Source organism: Mesoplodon mirus (genome assembly GCF_964341445.2).
Source record: "Mesoplodon mirus genome assembly, chromosome: 15".
NCBI lineage: Eukaryota > Metazoa > Chordata > Mammalia > Artiodactyla > Ziphiidae > Mesoplodon > Mesoplodon mirus.
In genome coordinates this window covers 35101619-35121495 of record NC_138991.1, presented here as the reverse complement: position 1 = coordinate 35121495, position 19877 = coordinate 35101619, and the positions used below count along the sequence as shown (strand labels likewise).

The following is a 19877-nucleotide window of genomic DNA, read 5'->3' as shown; positions in this document are numbered from 1 at the left end:
GCAAAAATACATCAGGGGAAAAAATGACCAAGCAGAGCTCCTGAATTGCAGCTGAGTTTTAAACCTCATGGAAGAGATGTGACCCCTTTCATAGGAAACATAGATTAATCCAGCAAAGGCTGACAGTCAGGTGCCTAAGATACATTCTGGGTTAGGAGCTGGACACTCTGCCAAGACAAAGATGAGGCCCAAAGATGGTTTTATGATAAAACTGCAGCATCTCCAGTCGGAGGTTTTCCTTTCCTCCTCCCCATGAAGGATGGTTCTTCTGTTGTTGAAAAGAAAGGCAACAAAACGAAAACCATCCCTTGTGCTCCATCTGGAAGCAAGTCTAATCTAACACTGAAGACCCTTCTTCTGATAGTTGAGCATCATATTCAAATAGCTGGAGCCGCTGAGCTAGGACGGCACCCCCTGCAAACCTCCCGTGACCTGACTCTGCGGGCCTGCACCACTCCAGATGCTCAGCCCATCGAGGAGGCAGCTAAAAGCACCAACTCAGGGGCCAGGCTGCCTGGTTTCAAGTCCCAGCCTGGTCGAGTAGCAGCTGTGAGATCCTTGTCAAGACAAACGTTGGTCCCAGGAGCAAACTTAAAAGTTAACCAGGGCTTCCCTGGTGGCGCAGTGGTTGAGAGTCCGCCTGCCGATGCAGGGGACACGGGTTCGTGCCCTGGTCCGGGAAGATCCCACATGCCGCGGAGCGGCTGGGCCCGTGAGTCATGGCCGCTGAGCCTGCGCATCCGGAGCCTGTGCTCCGCAACGGGAGAGGCCACAACAGTGAGAGGCCCGCGTACCGCAAAAAAAAAAAAAAGTTAACCAAACAGAAAACCAAGAAAAAAAGCAATTCCTAGGTAGAATCATGAAACCCTAGCGTTGCTGTCCCTATCTCCGTCCCCACCCACCATGGGAAGTAACTCAGTTTCCAGGAGTAAGGAGCTGTGTGTGCCCTAGGAGGGTCTGGGCAGGGTCCTCCACATCCCTGGTCCTCTAATCTGCCATTAGGTTTATCAACACTGAGGCATCAACGGTAATCCCGCCCACACCCTGGCTCTCTGATCAAAGCAACAGAAAAGCAAAAGGCACGGGGTTTTGGCCTGCACTGAACCCACAGTTCTAACCCCACCAGGCTTCAAGAGCTTCAAGAAAGCTGCCGCCAGCCTAGCCATGCTCTTCACCCGCCTTGGGCAGGAAGAACGTGCCACCCAGCATGGAGGCACCTGCCCCTGCCGCCAGCCTGCAGGGCCCCTCATCAGCGGGGGTGGCCCAGTTCCTCTACCCACCTCCCGGTCCCCAAAATCCAGCCCGGGGGCCGAAGTGCAGTGGCCTCTGCCCAGAGGTCAAGGCCTCAGCATTCATCTCTCATGCAGCCCCTTTCCCCAGTCTTTCATCCCCCCACCCCAGGCTGGGCACAACTAGGAGGAAGGTGAAAGGGGAGACACATACAGAGCACCCAGGGTGGTGCGCTGAGACCACTGAGACCACCAACGCGTGCCCTGCAGCTGTGCATTAAGCCAGGGGCTCCTGGATGAGTTTCAGGGGATCCAAATGAAACGAAACTATGTGCAAACGTGTGCATTTCTCAGGGGGCAGGTCCTTCCCCAATGCTTCAAAGGTTGAGAACCAAGGCTCAAAAAGCAGCCCTGCTCACCTATAGTAAGAATCACTGTGACACATGCAGCTTGGAATTTACCAGCATTGATCTAAGAGTGCTTCTGGGGGAGAGTCTACATTCAGAAGATTCCAGAGACACTGTCCTATACTTAACATGCCTTATCAGGATGGCGTACTTGCTTGGTAAGAATATAAGGAACTTTTTAAGAACAGGGATAGGATTTTATCCCCAGGGCCAAACCATCTGGCACGTGGAAGGTGCTCAAAAATACTCGTAAAATGATTAACTTATTACACACCAACTTTTGGAACACTTTGGGTGAAAACAACCTATATTTGTTGTGGGTTTTGTTTTTTTTTTAAGTTCCTTGAGCTGTCTTTGAGGAGCAGAAGACAACTATATCTCATGTGTTTCGTAGTATGTTTTCCAAGTTAATGCTCGTTAACAAACACGTACTAGACTCTCGGTGCTGGGCCTGTGTGGAGCTCTCCCCCCCCCACACACACACACTACTTACTACACATACATTACATACTACACACACTACATACCATACACACACAAACACTACACACACATAGCTACCCTGGGAGCTGGGCCCTGCCAATTACACTTTTTACAGATGATGAAACTGAGACTTTGGGAGGTTAAGTCATTTGCCCAATGACACCAGCCAGTAAGTCACCTGCAGCAATAAATATAAAAAGTGAAACAACCTAGAAATACCCCCCCAGTCTTTTACGTTCAATTATCAATCATAAACTCAATAGCGAATGGATGTTCAGTCACAAAATTCAAATTGAAAACGTTTTTCTTCGAAAGGGACTCTTTTCTGAGTCAAAGGAAGGCATGAAACTTCATATGCAGAGTAACTGCATCTCCTTCAGATTAACTACAATTTTGAGTTTAAAAAGACAGAAGCAAGAATATCAATTGACTAGGAATGTATTCTTTTAATGACATAAAACTGAAACTGAAAGAACTTCATTCTAAACAAAAAATCTTCAAGGCTCCGGCCTCCGCGGTGCCTCTTGTGCTCCTGGCTGGTGGGGTGGGCACTGACCCGCCCATGTCCACACACACACACTCCTGCTCCTGGACCCGGGCTTTCCCAGTTGCCCTTGGGCAGCACCAGTCCAGAAAAACACAAACTCCCTGTCGGCAGACAGCTTCACTCACCTCTGACTGCCCCTTGAAGCCTGAACCTGCCTAACAGACTTACTAGACACTCAACAGACACTGGGAGGACAGTTTCTCCTTTCCCAGAACAAAGAGGGACATCAGGGTTTTCATCCAGAATCAACGCACTTGGTGTGACGCCAGCAAGACCAAGGGCCCTGGCTCTGCCCTGCCAGCCTGGTCCTCACTCGGTTGACTGTGTGAGGCATGAGGATGCCGGTCTGTGTCCACACCCAGAGATGCACCCCCGTCAACAAGCCAACATTTTTTTTTTTTACCCCTGAGAACAAAGTTCTAAGCAACCTTCATCTTCACACGTCCTATTGCCAGAAGTGTTCCCTCGACAGTAAGTGTTAATCTGTCCTCAGTTGTTTAATAATCAGAAGAAATGACTGATGTCACAGACGGGTCAGGCTCCTCTGGACTGAAGCTCCAAACAAGGTGATGACCCCGATACCTGACCTGGGTCCCAGGCCCCACACTCGTCAGAGCCCCCAGACACTCCCATACCATAGGACCCCTAAGTACCGCCATCATGTACCCCGGAGGACCTCGCTGACACTACCCACCCCCACCTCCACTGCAGCCTTAAGAGGTTTCCAAATCTACAGAAGACTCTGGATGGCTGGCAGCATAGGTGAACCTGTCTTCTCTACAGGGTCTTGCCTCCAGTTCCCATGGGAACCCCACACCAAATTCAAGGATGGGTCCGGGACTGGGAAATGCAGGGGAGCCATCAGGGCGAGAGCCGGTGAGCGGCTTCACCCTTCCACGCATCTTGGAAATCTATGCCGCAGCGAGGCCTCCTGACTGTGGCAGGAGGAGCCCGAGAGGGCACCAGCCCGAGCCAGGGACAAGCAGGATGGCAACGTCCATCCCTTCCAGGCGGGGTTCTGCGTCCCCTCCTCCGTGGAAGACGGTGTCTAAAAACGTGCCCTGGCAAAACCTGCAGAGATATCTCCCAACCCATATCCTATAGCCCAATAAAAATAAAAACAAATTTAAAAAAAATCAAGAACAAACAAGCAAACAAAACGTGCCCTGGAAAGCAATGCCCCAAATGGCTTTTCCCCATCAGGCTGCTCCTCCCCAAGCCTCTTCCATTTACTGGGATTAGAAGATAAAATGCAAAGTTTGAGGCTGGTTTCGTCAAGTAACTGACTTGGGATTCAACACAGGCCATGGATGGGAGCCGGCGGCCAGTTCCTGCCAGACGAGCCCTGTTTAGATGTCAATGGAGGGACGGGGCCCGGTCGCTGAGCCCGAGGTGGCCGGAGGGGACACACCCTTCCTCGGCTGGCACCACCTTTAGCTGACAGGACCTTGGGACCCAAGTGGAACACCCAGGAATCCAGTTCTCTCCACGGCACTTCCTCACAGGATGAATTATATTTACCTACTGCTGTCTGACACCTCAGAAGCATGACATTGCCCTTCTTTTTTAGATTTTTCTATGGCCACCCCTGGACATATGGTCACCAAGGGAAGGGCAGTGAGAACACAGGACAGCGGTGACAGCTAGTTGCTGGATCAGTGCTGAAGGTGGCTCGAGAGGCACACCTGACCCGGGCTGGTCTAGGGAAACAAAGCCAAAGACAAGAGTGCAAGAAACCCCGCGGCGAGACCCTCCGGGAAGGTCTGCCCTGAGCAGCCCAAGAGGAGGAAGGTGGCCTGTCGCTCGACTGCCTTCTCTGATCCTGCCTTTGCTCATGACATGACGAGGTGGAACGTGGAGACCAGCAGTCCACCCCCAACCCCCCAGCGGCATGGAGGACAGCAACCCCCAAGCCTGAATCACTCTGACCCGCGTGTCTGGTCCTGATACAACACGGAAGATCCACGTTTCAGGGCAGGGTGGGGTGGAGAGGGTAAGCAATCAATCTAAAATTTAAAACCCTTAGGTGGGTCTGCCCCTAGAGCCTTATTTCTTTCCACTGGACTACCACGATTTTTTCTCCTAAAATACTTATTCTGAAAATAGAGGGTTAATTCCTTGTTTCCCCAAATGATTCACAATAACACTCCCTTAAACAGCAAGCTCCTTTGGAGCACTTAAAATGGGTCCACTTTTAAGCAAATTCAATTCACACATCATTTTCCAGGACTATTATAAAAGTTAGAAGCATCCTCCCAGAAAGCAGCTTTTCTTCCAGGCCTGTTCCTTTGTTCTCCATGGAAGAATCTGGAGGCCTGGGAGCCAGGGTTGAAGCTCTGAACACCCGCCACGCACTCACACCTGAGTGGAGGGTGCAGGAGGCTTGGGTACGAGCCCATGGCACAAGAACCACTGTGGGTCCAACTGGCAGAAGCTCACGGAAAGCAATCCTCACGTCTGCTCAACTGTCTGTAAAACTCTCCTGTCTTTTTATTTCTTCTGAAGCCTTTGATAAGGACTCAGGGAACAAGGGACCAAGAAAATAGGACAGGAAAAGGCTGCCCCAGCCACTCTCAACACTGTCCTCTGAACACATACTTCCAAAAAAGAAAAATTAGAGGAGCTCACGAAGAGCACATTTCCAATGCCCTTTAAAGCATATTTCAGGAAACACAGAGGCAAGTAAAAGGCCAGACCAGACTAAATGTCTGTTTCGCAAGAAGCGTCAGCATACTGCATCCTTGGATGCATGCAGCCTGCAGGTGCCCCTCTGAGGCCCTGCCACCCGGCTCTGTCCCTGTACTCACGCTCCCTAAGGACCCGGGGTGAGGTCCTGCCTACAGACATGAGCACACGGGCACGGAGGGGCTGGGGTCCCGCCCCTGGTTCCCCAGCTGGTTCAGCATCTGCATCTAGAATTCACTCGGGCATCAATCTGGTCCCCAGCCCGCAAAGGGGCTCGCTGTTGGGGCCAAGGGCAGCCGAAAGGAAGGAGCAGACGGCCCTGTCTGCTAGGAATGAAACGCTTACGACACACCCTCCGAATGTGCGCTAGGACAGTAAGAGGCCCCCTCCCTTGAGAGCCAGGGAGGGAGATGCTGCTCACCTCTGGAGTGTTCTTCTTGAACTCTCGGCTCTGCTCGATGAGCCGCTTTCTCGACTGCTCGCTTTCATCCTGCCGGTTCGCCAATACTGTTGCGGTGGCATCGAGTTCCCTCTGCAGAGAGAAACAAAAAGGGAAGGCGAGATTGTAATTGCACTTTGTACCGCAGGAGAGCACATTTGCACCTGACCAGGGCACCGGGTGGCGGGACGGTGGGGGAGCCCGTGGCTCCAGGGATCACCACCTCGTGGCCCAGGAGGGGCTGGGGGCCAGCGGAAAGGGACCGGGGCACCACCAGGAGGCTCCCATCCGCCCCTGTGCACTGACTGGTTTGAAAAAACCAAACCCGCTCGGTTTGACATGCTGTGTATCAACAGGCGCAACACAAGTGACTGCTCCTATGACAGAACACGCGGATGCATTTTTTCTTGGCTAAAACCAGAGTCAGGCGAGTGCCCAAACACCACCCCTCCCCGGAGTCACTCGCTTCTGCTCTTCACGAGCGTCTTTCCTGCCACGTCTCTGGGCCCCAGTCCTGCTGCTTGATTCCAGGCTGTTCCCCAGGGCATCCTGTCTGACTCTCTGGGCCTGGCATCTTCTGTAGTCACATCTGATTTGCTTTTGTTCAACAGATACTTATTGTGGGCTTACTAGAGGCCAGACATCATGTTCAGGACCTGTTAGTTGTTTTCAAAAGGGACCTTAAGAGGCAAGTCCCAAGAATAAGGATCTCCAGCGTCGTGTCAACTTGGGAAACGAGGCACCTGGAAACAGTGTTATCCCCCAACCCTTAGACTTGCCCCTGAGCCTCTGAGAACCACCAGGAGTGGGTGGGCCTCTGTCACATAGAACAAACCGGCACGCAGAGCATCAGAGAACCTGTGTCCTAGCGTTGGAAGCTCTGGGAGGAGCAGCCAAGAGGCTCCGCTTGAAACAAGCCTGCGGCAGATGGGCCCAGGAGGGTGGTGTCCTGGGCGGACAGCAGGAGTGCAAGGACACATTCCCAAAGCCACCGAGAGTCGCATTTTCGTGCTGGGTGGCTTTGGCTACTGAAGACACACACGGGCACATTCTGCTTAGGATGCAAGCGGCGGCTCCAAGTGGCTTCTCAGTGGTACAGCCCGTCGCCCCGAGGCCCAGCAGAGCTAGGGAAGGCGAGGAAACTCCAAGCTGAAGATCCATGCACAGACATCCAGGAAGCCAAGAGGCTTTCTACACCCACCCTCCACCCACCCGGCTTCCTTTTTGGCGGAAGTAACCAAAGACGTCTGCGAGCCCTGCTGCTGAGCACTTCGTTCATTCCGCTACAGGGTGGGCCGCTGCCAGACGGGGCGGCAGAGTGCTGGAACAAACATCTAGGGTGCTGTCAACTTGGAAATGGCAGAGAGTTTTTAAAGGGGTGGGGGGTTGGGGGGAGGAACAAGGGGGTGGGGGAGATGCCACCACACCGCACTCTCTCCCTCCTTCCGCGCTTCTGGCATTGCGGCAATTCTTGGGCAAGCAAGTCCAAAAGAATAACGTGGGCTCGGATTCAAGAACAGATGTCAAAGCTACTGCAGAAAAGAGGGAAACACTGCACATTTTGATAGACCACATTTGAAACACATCCCAGTCAAGTGAAGGCAGGGGGGAAAAAAAGAGCAACTGAAACCAATGTGGCAGCGTGGGGATGGAGACAGAGGAGAGAGCAATCGCAGATAAGCAGAAGGCTTCTCAAAAATATAAACAATCTGGTAAGGAGGAGGACTTAGACATCTATATTTAAGCAGCAGCAGCAGAAGTTATAAAAGGAGATTTCAAGAAAGGGGGTAAAAAGCCAATATTGAAATACGACAAAAAAAGTAAAGTTGATGTTTGGTTCCAATCACACACAGATGCAGAAAACTTAGAGAAAAACAAAGAGCTTTCAGTGAAGACCCTACTTCCTGGGGCGGGGGGTGGGGGGTGGGAGGGGTCACTTAATCAGAGGGTGTCTGGTGACTTCTGCCGACAGGTGCTGGATGCTGGAGGCACACGGCTGACTGCGGGGTCCCAGACCTAGTGGGAAGAACTCGGGGACCATGGGGGCAGCACTGCAGGAGATGTCGAAGAGCACACGGTCTGTGGGCCTCCCTGGGCCCCTCGGTCCCCCCACCTCTCACTCTGAGGTCTGTCCCAGCCCGGCATCAAGGGGTTCCGTGGGCAGATCCATCAGAAAGCCTGACTGTGGAGGGCTGAACCTGGCACAGGTCACTTGATGGAAGGGAAACTGACCTACCCCATCACGGGGTAGCAAGGCCAGGGCGCCCGAGGTGACCTGCTGCTGGCAGGCAGGGACCCAGGCGGCGGGCCGGGGTGGGGAGAGGGGGGATGTGGGGGGCATCCCACACCCCCTTCGCCATGCGTGCAGACATATGCAGGCCCGAGTGAGAAACCAACAGGGCTCTCCAAAGTGCACCGGGTGCCGCCACCCACCGAGCATGAGCCTCTGCCACGCTGGGTCTGGCTGCTCAGGTTCAAGGCTCACAGTCTCAGTCCTGGAGGACATCAAGGCTCTGGGGACAACACAGAGGCAGGAGATGGCTATGAAACATAAGCCCAATACTGTTTTATTATCTACCCAGCCAGTCTATCCTCCAAATGTCACATATAATGATCCATTAACAAGGGAAATGAATGTTTCAGGGGAGTGGCAGTGGGGGTCTAAAATACAGAACCCTCAGCCCCTGAGTCACTGGTCACATGTAACAAGGAGCACTCACAAAGGGGGACTTCCCTGGTGGTGCAGTGGTTAAGAATCCGCCTGCCAATGCACGGGACACGGGTTCGAGCCCTGGTCCGGGAAGATCCCACATGCCGCGGAGCAACTAAGCCCGTGCACCACAACTACTGAGCCTGCACTCTAGAGCCCTCGAGCAACAACTACTGAGCCCATGCACCTGGAGCCCGTGCTCCGCAACAAGAGAAGCCACCGCACTGCAATGAAGAGTAGCCCCCGCTCACCACAACTAGAGAAAGCCCGCTCGCAGCAACGAAGACCCAACACAGCCTAAATAAACAAATAAATAAATGAAATGTATTTAAAAAAAAATTCACAAAGAACAAAAAAAACCCAAAAACCAAACAAACAAAAAAAAGCATAGAACCAACCTCAATGTCCAGCAATAGCACATAGTGTATTGGCATATCCACTCAAGAACTATTTTGCAAAAATGCAATCCTACATACACACAATATGAGATGGAATGATATTCAAGATATATTTAAGCAAAAAAAAAGCAAAGTGCAAAACAATGCTACATTGTTTAAAAGAGTATCTATACGCATGTTTGCATATGCTTTGCTTGTCTCTAGAAAGATGGAGAAACTTGAAACCGTGCTTGGCTCTGAGGAGGCCCGGGGAGAAGGGGACTTGCTCTTCATGTATCTTTTGGCTATTTTGCTATGTATATGAATTACCTGATTGGAAAAGTCGCAATATATATTAATTTTTATATATTTAAAATCTGCTAATGTGAAAAAAACACACACACATATAGTTACACAAACATATTTTACATGCTGCATCCCCATATATGAGTGTGCGTGGTCTCCGTGTCCACCTGCCCAGGGACAGAGGCCTGGGATAGATGACCCCTGACTCACTCTGGTGATTCAAAAAGTGAGGCAAGTGTGTCCTTTGTCAAAACAACAGCTGTTTCTTGCACAACGTGCTGCATGCTGGCCAGTCTCAGGGCTTACAGACGAGTAGGAGGTGGCCAGTCACCAAAAACACCACTCAGTCAAGCCCCAACCTTCCCAGGGAAGGGCAGAGGAGGGTGTCTTCTCTGAACTGTTCACAACTGTTCTCCTGCCGGAAACACCTGGCAACCCCAGGTGCCAGGTGACGGAAACTGGTAGCAAACCCATGGGCTCTGAACAGGGGCATTTCCAACTAGGCCGAAAGAGCTAGAAATGGTAACAACAAAGCATCTTGCAAGGACGGCACCTGGCTGCAGAAACTCTGGGGTTTTCTTTCAAAGTCGTCATGGGATGACTGATATCAGGGGGCGACAAGGTCCAGGGAAAGACCTCTGGCTTTGGACACCTCACCCCATGAAACTGGGGAACTGCCCCAAGAGCTGTGGACGCTGCAATCCTGTTTTCCTCACTGACTTTGATTTCTGGGATGCTTTTTCTCCATTTCTGACAGATCCTCAAAGGGCAGAGCTCCCAACACTGGAAGTTTCTCTCTGCCTGAACTCCAGCCTCTCAGCCAAGTATTAAAGGCTTACTAACACACACACAAATAAAAAGCGACCATGCAGCTGCCTATTTAAAAGAAACTTTGGGGGAAGTGTCTCCCAAAGAAAACATGTCTCTTAATAAAGTCAAGGATCAGTTTGGAACCCCTGGCCGTTAAAGTGAATGGTTAGCTGTTGGTTTTAAATGGGTGTGTGTGTGTGTGTGTGTGTGTGTGTGTGTGTGTGTGTGTGTGTGTGTGTGTGTGTGTGTGTGTGTGTGTGTGTGTGTGTGTGTGTGTGTGTGTGTGTGTGTGTGTGTGTGTGTGTGTGTGTGTGTGTGTGTGTGTGTGTCGTGTCTCTGCAATGCTGCCACAATATTTGTCAGATCCTCTCTCCCTGAGGCCCCCAAGCCAGGCCTGCCAGTGCTCTGAGCAGATGCACACAGGCCCTCTTTGCCCCCAGGGCCCCCGGGCTGGTGGGGAAAACACACCAGTCAACTGCATCAGAGATGCGAGTAAAGTATTGTCTTTTCACTGTCGCTAACTTTGACTCAAAGAGTGGGTTCATCTGAGGCTTCTTCAGGGCTTATCTGTCAACTAATTAACAGCAAATCCTATATAAGAACTTAAAGTGGCTTTATTAGGGAAAATGGAGAGAGAGCACTTGTGCAGAAAGGGGAAGGCCAGCCATGGTTTCTGCATGAAGTAGGCCTTGGAACATTTTCTGTTTCGTTTCCTGCAATGGAATCACTGGACAAATGGAAGGTACTCTGACTAGAAAGGGGTGAAAGCCCCAAGCCCACCCACCGGCCTCCTTCCATCACCCCCTCCCTGGCCTCCTACACGGAACATCTGGAGACCCTTCAGACAGTGGCCTTAGAGAACCCTGGTTTGGATTCCAGGCTCCACCCCTTTTATATAACCTATGTGGTTTGGGTCAGTGATGTCCCCTCCCTGGAGATAACTAAGGTAATGCATGTCCACCTTGAGGCATGGTGAGCACTCCATCGAGGGGAGTTTTTCTGTACTACCAGAGCCACACGCTTGACCTCAGGCTAGAATGCATTCTGCCACCAGTATCCCCAACTAAGCCGGGGGCTCCAGGGATGCACAGGTGAATTGGAAGTTGACCCTGACCTCCAGGTACCCACAGTCCAGCCGAGGAAACTAGGCAGGCATGGAAGAGCGACAAGACAGAGGGGACCAGGCTGGTGGAATGAAAACAGGCAGAGGTTAGATAAGGCAGGACACACTGCCAGCAAGAAAGGGCTCCAGGTTTTCGTGAAAGATGCCCATCTCGGCTGGGGCCTGTGTACAGGTTGGCCTGAGTCCGCAGGTCACCCTCCACACCTCCTCCTCCTCCTCTGGGCTCAGCGAATCCCCAGTACAACTTCTGGTTGTGACTGGTGCTGTCAGAGACCATGAAAGGGGGCTTAGATGGAGCAGGACCCAGGTCAGGTCCCCCCAGGGAGGCTGGCTTGGGCACAGAAGTGGTGAAAGGGCTACTGAGAGGGGGCTGGGGCTAGAATGGACACACTGTGTTCAGTTAGAAGTCACAGACACCAGACACTGACCAGGACATCCACTGTGAGCGCGCGCGCGCGCACACACACACACACACACACACACTCTCTGCTCATACACGATATCGCTCTGGAAGGCACCCCAGGTTCAAGATCCTGGTGCCATTCCTCATACTGGGGAAGATGAATGGGCGGGGGGCCCTGTGGGGGGTTGGGAGGTCCTTTCACTGTGTACCCTTTTGTATCTTGTGCATTTTGTACACATAAATGTAATGACCACTCCTAAAAAGTAAACATTTATCTTAAAATCTCATTTTTTCCCCTATAATGATACATGGGCTTTGAAGGACTGATAAGAGCCTATGAATGCCTCATTCCCAGCAAAGCCCTCATGCGGTCCTGCAGGAAGTGCGTTTTGTCCTGTTCCCGGGTGTGTGGACAGATGATGGTCTCTGTTTCAAGGAGAACCTTGCAGAATTCCCTAGGGAAACGTTAATGTTCCCACTTATTTTATAAGTTTAGGTAGGGAACCAAGTCTGACCCTGTATCTCCCAAGTGTTCCTTCAGACACTTCATTTTTACCCATCACTTTCCCACTCACAGTCTTTGATTCACCACCGGGCGATACAGGGATCTGAATTCCGGCTACAGTGTTCTGTCACGTGATGTCAGGCTGCGGGCCAGCAGTCAGCATCCCCACCCAGGAAGCCACAGTCCTACAGAATTAGATGGACTTGCACGCGGCCCAGGAGAATATCAACAGAAGGCAGGCAGTGCAGGAAAGGGGAACAAATGGAGAAAAGCAGAGCAACCAAAGGCAGGATGGCTGGAGGTGTTGGCGTGTGTACAGGGGGCTTCAAGGAGGGTCCCTCGATGCCAGACCAAGGTGCCCTTGTCCCCTCATGGGTGTTGATCGCCACACAGCTATAAGGTCACCAGGACACACACACAGCCTGCAGGAAAGGGGACCTGTCATCCCTGCTCAAAAGCCTTCAGGGGCTTCCCAGGGGGCCTTGGTGAGACCACCAGGGACCACCAGGCCCCTCACTCACCTCAGGCCCTCAGCACAGGCTCTTCCCTCTGCTTGGAAGACTTTCCTTTCTCTCTCCTATGGAACCTGTCGGATCTCTGCTCAAACACAGCCTCCCCTGCCCCTCATGCCCCTCCCGCCCCAGAAGGTGTGCACCCAGCTCCCTAAACCGTGCCTGTCTGCAATTACGTATTGGCCTGGGTGCTTGTTTAACTCTGGGCACCCCATAGGCTGTAAGCTCTGGGAAGAACTGTTTTTGCTCACTTCACCTGGTGCTGGGGCACATCGTGGTCGGCCCTCCGTACCTGTGGGCACTACATCCAGGGATTCAATCCACCAGGGATTGAAAATATTCGAGGAAAAAAAATGTCCAGAAAGTTCCAAAAAGCAAAACTAGAATTCACCACAATCCCGCAACTATTTACACAGCATTTACATTGTATAAGGTAGTATAAGTAATGTAGAGAGGGTTTAAAGTATACGGGAGGGCGTACTTAGATTATATGCAAATATTATGCCATATTATTTAAGGGACTTGAGCAAATCCCCATGGATACCGAGGGACTACTGTAGTCAGAATTTGCCAAAGGAAAGAGTAAGCTAAAAAAAAAAAAAAGAAAAGAAAAAAACAAGGAGAAAGAAAAAGAATGGCAAAATAAACTAAATGCTCCAACAGAAGTTCAGAGTATGTGCAAAAGGGTTCAAAGGAAGAGAGGTTACTTCTGCTTGGGGAAAAAAAAATCAGAAACAGCTTCATGAAAATAATAGCACCTTTGAGAGAATTCTGGGGTGGGCAAGGATGCACACCGGACAGAGGGACCAACAAAGGGGGAGGGCACAAATTTAAGAACTGCAGACAGCAAGGCTTCCAGTCGGAAAGAGGGAGGCTGCCAGAAAAAGGCCGGCCCAAGCACTGACCCTTGAATGAAAGAGAACAGTCTAGAACAGTTCAAGAGGCTGTGGATGAAGGGGACAAGTTGACAGAGGCAACTTCTTGAAGGCAAGAACGGATGAGGAGGGAGGGCAGGGGCACCTGGAGGAGACCCACACCCTCCTCTGGCTCAGCTTCAAAGGACCATGGGTGGCTCCTTGGATGGTACCATTTTTCTAAGAATTAGGATCATCTGCCTACGAGGGGCTCATCTCTGCTGAAGGCGCCGGGGCAAGGTCTCCCTGCAGCCGAGGAAGCCACTGTCATCACAGCTCCACCGTGAGAACAGGAAACAGGAAAAACAGGGACAGGAAAAGTCCGTGCCAACAGTGCTTTGGGTAAAATAGGGAGCAGCAAAGCAGACGTGGAGGGCTCGCTGTTAAGGCTCCTCCCGGGCCTGTTGGCAGGGCCTGTGTCTGCTTCCCCAAGAGGGTGTCCCAGGAGGACCTTCCCTCAGGCAGGGAAAGCACAGCTCCTGGGGGCAGCCAGCGCAGAGCCCAGCACGCAGCAGGAGGGCAGCACACGCGGGCGTGCTGGGCGGACAGGAGGCGAGCTCTCTGGGTTAATCACACCCTGAGGTTCTCAGGGGACGGCCAAGCGGCGTGGGAACGTGCAAGGGACTGCCTACAGCTGAAGTTTCTAGTTGTCTGGGGGCTTAAGCAAAAACACCGTTTCAACCCTTGCGGAAACCTGCACGGTGTAGTTAGCTACCTTCTCCCGTCTTGGAGTTTAGAGTCGAATGAACAGAAGGCAACCTATTGGCAGGGTCTCACAGAGCACAGTGGGGTTCCCCGTGCCCAGGGAAAGCAGAGAGAACAGCCAGGGATTATAGGAACTGGGTGGGAGGGTGGGGAAGCCGGCAGGGCAGCGCAGAGGCCAGTCTGCATACAGACTCCCACCACCTTTTAGCTCTGGACCAAGCCAGCCCTCTAACCTGAAACGGGAACGCTGATACACACAGAGCTGCTGTGAGGATTAAATAAGATGAAATGCCTGGTACGAGTGAGAATGTTAGAGCCCACCTCAAATAAAGATCATTTTCTCATGTTCCTTTAACTCTGAAGAAAAGGTTATCATATGTCAAGTATGTGTCATACATCTAGTATGTACTCGATATTTCTTGATTCTGGGAGACGACTTGATATTAATTCCCAATCTAAGAAATTCAAGTGAAACAACTCACTCCAACATACACTTACTGCCTGAGGTCTTTTCATCTAAAGGTGGGCTGGCACAGAGGTGGGGGGCAGATTTCTCACGTTCTTAAATAGAACTCTGATTTTGGATCGAGTGAATGCGTTACCTATTCAGAAAATAAAATTGAACAAAAATAAACACATCACCCTAACAAAAGCTACGACCCTTTCTGTGAATTCCTCGGCACAGAGACATTTCAAGAGAGAACAAGATTTTGTTTCTTATTGTTTTTCACCCCGTCGGAAACCCACTACGCAGAGACAAAAATGCCAGATGTACCTAACCAGCACTGCACTACACGTAATACTTGCCAGACTCTCATTTAAACAGTGAGATGTGAGAGACGGCAGCTCGGTGATGCATGATGAAACACAGGCGATCAGAGGCCTGGGTCGCTGTGGCCCAGGGCCTGTGCAGGGAGAGGGAAGGACACCTCTTAACCCCAACTAACAGGATTCTGTTATTAATCGAAACCAATGAAACTGCTGCCATCTGCCCAGTTCTGAACTACAACTATGTCTGTCTGTTTCGTAAGTTGCATTCTTTACTTGCTCTTTGGCCACATGGCAAAGCAAAACAAAATTCTGCCTTGGCAGCCTCAGCCTTTCAGGCACACACGGCTCCAAATGGCGGGAGTGCTCTCTCCCTCTCTGATCTTAAACTTCTCCAAGGAGCCCAAAAGCCTTACATGCCCCACCCTCCACCCCCACCCCAAGGTGCCACTAGGGTTGGTCCTTGCTGTCTGGTTGTCTCCTTTTCCTGGGCTACCACCTTCTCCTCTGGCCGTCTGGTTCCCGGGTTAAGTCTCTTTTCTTCTGCTGGTCCCCCAGGTCACAGCCTCTGCCATCCCCTGCTGAGGTGGCCTCTGGCACTCCCCGTCCCGTGGGCCTCAGCCCACTTGGGGGATAGGCAGCCACAGGAGCTTGGCTAATCCCATGTCACAGATGAGGAGACCAAGGCCGGGCGCGGACGCGACGTACTTGCTAACAAATGTCCAAGGAAGAGGCCCTTGACTCCGTGTCTTTTCTCAATCTTCTTATGCTTACTATACATTATAAGACAAATTCCAAAACTAAGTGGAATCTTGTTAAAATGTTAAATGTCCATGAAGGCTGATCTGGTTGGGGGGTGGGGGAGATCTTTGGCTAAAGTGTTCATTTCCCCGTCTAGCTCAGTGCAACTGGCCCACTGGTCTGGCTGCAGGACAGGAGACAGACATCAGAGAGAACAGATCCGCCTAAACTCCCGGATTCACAATGGCGAGAGAGAGACTCGAGAGATCTCCAGTGGGCTGAGCTGCCAACCAATGAATTGGAACCAGGGACCAATTAGTGGAGTGAAGCGGACGAATGGGAAAGGCACTCTCCAAAACAGTGGCCACTAGCCACGTGTGACTCGAAATTAAATTACAAATTCCTCAGTCGCAGTAGCCGCACGTTGAGGGCTACTGACAACTGTATCCGATGGCACAGACACAGACCATTCCATCAACGTGGGAAGTTCTGCTGGACAGCGACAGTCTAGAAGGACTCTCCAGGTTCTGAGGGTAACATGATTAACTGCTACAAAGCAGAGACTGCTGCCCCATTTCACAAACTGAGTAAACTGATGATCAGATGACCAGACTTTGCCCAAATCACACCACAAAGTGGCTGGAAATGAGATCTGAATCCAGCTCTGGGTAACTAACTCCACGGAAGCCGAAGCTCCTTGAGGTAAATAAACCCCAGCAATGCCTCTTTCCCAAGCTCCAGCTTAACGCACTTGACTTTCTCCAGGAAATAGGAGGCAAGGCCATGGGCTAAAAATGAGGCAGGAGCAGGAAAAACGTGTTTTAATCTCAAAAATAATTATGCCACTGCCAAAAGGAGTGATTCCAATCTCATCTACGCTGGTAAATGTTTTCCTCCTAAAGTATTTGTTTCAGAAATAAGCCTTTAATTTGAATACTTTAAGAGCCAAAATTTCTGTCTGTTGAAAATATTTATTTCTATTGTTTGGCAGGAATCAATTTGTTAGGGCACCAGCCACTCTGGCAAAGGTTCCCTTCCACTTCTCTGGGAAAACACTTGGCGGCAAAGCCATCCACCGCCCTGCAGCTCACTCGCTCTCTGCCGGGGCTGCCCCGGCCACAAACATCTGCCGGCGCAGACGCAGGCTGTGAATCAAACCCAGTGTGTGTGCAAGGACAGACGCACTTTGGGGGTTACTAGGAATACATAGCTGGGCTCAGTGGGCAATCAGCTGAAAGTGATTTCCAGGAGCAGAGGACATTTTCTTTAATTATTTTGAAGGTGGTAGAAGACCTGGGACCCAATATCAGGTGATTTTTCACATAGCCCTGTCTCTCCCACCATTAGTGAAGTCTAGGAAGCAAGCAGCAGAATTTCAGGAAGAGCCAGCTCCATCCTGCCTATAAGAATCTGGACAGGTCACCAAGATGCCCTGAGCCTTGGTTTCCTCATCTGTAAAATATGCCACCTACCCTGGCTCGAAGGGTTGTTGGAAAACCGCATGACATAAAGAATAAGAAAAACTCTTGCAAGTTAAAGAACTTCCACAGAAATGGTAGTTCTTCTTATCTCCTGCAAGGATAAAGTATCCTACAAATTCCTCACTTAGCTCCCTTTTTCATACACTACGGGGGTGGAGGGGGGCTTAAGAGACAGAGCATGAAAGTTAAAAGCTCTCACAGTTACAGGTGAAGTGTTAATAACTTCATTTTGGAACTGTCAGGTTTGGTTTTTTTTAAATCACAGCTGTGGCTTGCACTAGCACTCTACCTGTAGCTGTGTTCCCTTCTCACATTTTAATTAGCAAATAAGAACTCCAGAAAGCTCTCAAAATGTTTTTGCCTGGAATTTGTAAGTAAAAGTTGAAAGACGCCAAGTGGCTCCTGGGGGAAACCAAACCCCTAACAGACATCTACCAACAATGCTGAGCAGGTTCATTTGAATAGCTCATTTCAGGCCAAGAGATGCCACCTCTGAGCCAGCTTTGATTTTATTTTTGCAGTTAATTTTCAAGCGAGCAAGGTTTACAACATCCTGCCACTGGCTGGATGGCAATGGAGAACTGCTGCCCGCCAGATAGCCCGACACAGTGACACTCGTGTGGCAAAGTGAATGTCGCACGTGAGTCCTTCACTCTCTCCTGGCACCAGGGCTGCTGGCCGCTATCAGGGAACCGGGGTGCTGGGCAGCAACAGGTGACATCACATGAGGGCGCCCGGTGTCGAGAGCAGGGATGTGATCTTAAAGGGGCCGTTTCAATCCTCAAAGAGTTTCACCTTTGGCTATTCTAGAGGGACATCCGGGAAGAAAAAAAAGGGCTGCTCCGGGAGCTGCCCTGGAAGTGCTGCTGCCAGTCTGCCCACTCCACCCTGTCCGGGGAGCTTTCTAAAAATAAGCTGGAGGGGCACTTTATTTATTTATTTGTTTGTTTATTTTAATATTTATTTATTTGGTTGCGTCGGGTCTTAGTTGCGGCTTGCCAGCTCCTTAGTTGCGGCACACGGGCTCCTTAGTTGTGGCATGCATGTGGGATCTAGTTCCCTAACCAGGGATCAAACCCGGGCCCCCTGCACCAGGAGCGCAGAGTCCTATCCACTGCGCCACCAGGGAAGTCCCTGGAGGGGCACTTTAACTCAGACTTTATCGAGCCAGCTACAGAGCTATTGTTAACTCTCTAACTCACGTGAAAGGATGAGGACACACAATTGACCAGCACAATTACAGCAAACTACTACTGACTCTGGAATGGGTTCAGATACTCGAATCCAGCGCCCTCAGACAGTGCAAGCTCTTGCCCGGTGTGGACAGGTGACTCCACGGCCTCCTCAGTGATCCATGAGGGCTGGCGGGGGTAGGGGTGGGGGTTGTGGTTGTGTGTGTGCAGATAGAAGCAGGGGCTAGTTCTTGAGGCAGAAAATCAATGCCAATTACAAAGCGTTCCCAACCTCTCTGTGACCCCTCCAAGTTCAGGGTCTCATCACCTGTTTTCCCCAGCTCTGGGTGTTATTTCTTAACTACACAGACACCCAGAAGATTTCTGAGCTCAGTAAAATGACGCCACTTGTTTTGGCCCAGGAATGACATTTCCCTATACCCTCTGTTCTTGGTTTTCTGTGTGATTTCTTGAGGAGCAGCGGGGAGGAGGTGGTCCTGATCTGCTCTGGGGTCAAAAGGCAGCTCCCAGCAGAGTGTGATTTATAAAAGGACACCTCTCACCCCATGGCCTCCTTGGCAATATCAGTCAGAGGCGGGGACCCCAGGGCGCTGCCCATGCAGCATCAGAAGCAATGCTGGCCAAGCGGCCTTGGTCACACTCTCTGGCTCTTCCTCTGACCACGTCATCCCATCACAGGCAGGAAGCCACAGGCAGTACTGTACAAGCAGCAGCCACCGTCTTCTATGCCAGCAAACATTTGAGGCTGCCAGGCTAATGTAAACATAAAGGAAATATTGCCATAGATCCGAAATGATAATCAAGCTCTTCAATCATCAAAAACAAAAGCAATCAATCGTGTCCCGCATACTCTACTTCCTAATTCTGGAAAGCACACCCATATATTTATCCTATCAAGATTTTCAGCAAGAACTGAGACAAAAGAGGACTTCCTGCTTTACTCCCAGCTATAAAACTCCATCCCTAAGTGTCCGCTTAACGGGTCTCACTGGATTTCTAGACACCTGTATTATACTAAAGAAACTGTACATAATCGCCACTAGCAAAGGCTTGTTATGCACGGCTGCAGCAGGAACCCCTGAACTGGGGAGGTCCCATGAATCATGGACTAACCATGAAGACTCTGCTTGCATCCCAAAGACTCTCAGAAGAAAGGATGTGACTGGTTTCAGAGACGGTGGGATCAAGCGTGCACACCTGTGTGAAACGAGGGCCAAAGGAAACCAAAGGCTTCCCCCTCCCCTAGAACAGCCATTCAGCCCAAATGCCCCAGGACGCTGCTCCCCTCCCACCCGGGCGCTTAGTCAACTCATCCATCCAGCAGGGGCATTCCCGAGCTCCTCCTGGAAGGACAAGACAGGGCACAAAAGGGCAACAAACCATACCAGTGCTCAGAACTCACAACCAAGAAAGACAGCCAGATGCCGTGAGGCAGGACATGCCAGAAGTGGTTCTGAGACAGCTGGGAGTTGAGGGGAAAGATCGGGGAAGACTTGGGACTTCCCTGGCTGTCCAGTGGTTAAGACTCCGTGCTTCCAA

General features: G+C 51.1%; 1 protein-coding gene across 15 annotated transcripts in view; it reads right to left on the bottom strand.

Moving 5' to 3' along the window:
- The window catches only part of CUX1 (cut like homeobox 1), a 374351-nt gene that overhangs the window by 288104 nt on the left and 66370 nt on the right, over positions 1 to 19877 (bottom strand). For all 15 annotated transcript variants that reach the window (XM_082644032.1, XM_082644034.1, XM_082644031.1 and 12 more), the window contains exon 2: positions 5773 to 5883. In XM_082644032.1, the coding sequence (XP_082500158.1) occupies positions 5773 to 5883 (111 nt within the window). The remainder of the gene's footprint in view (positions 1 to 5772; positions 5884 to 19877) is intronic.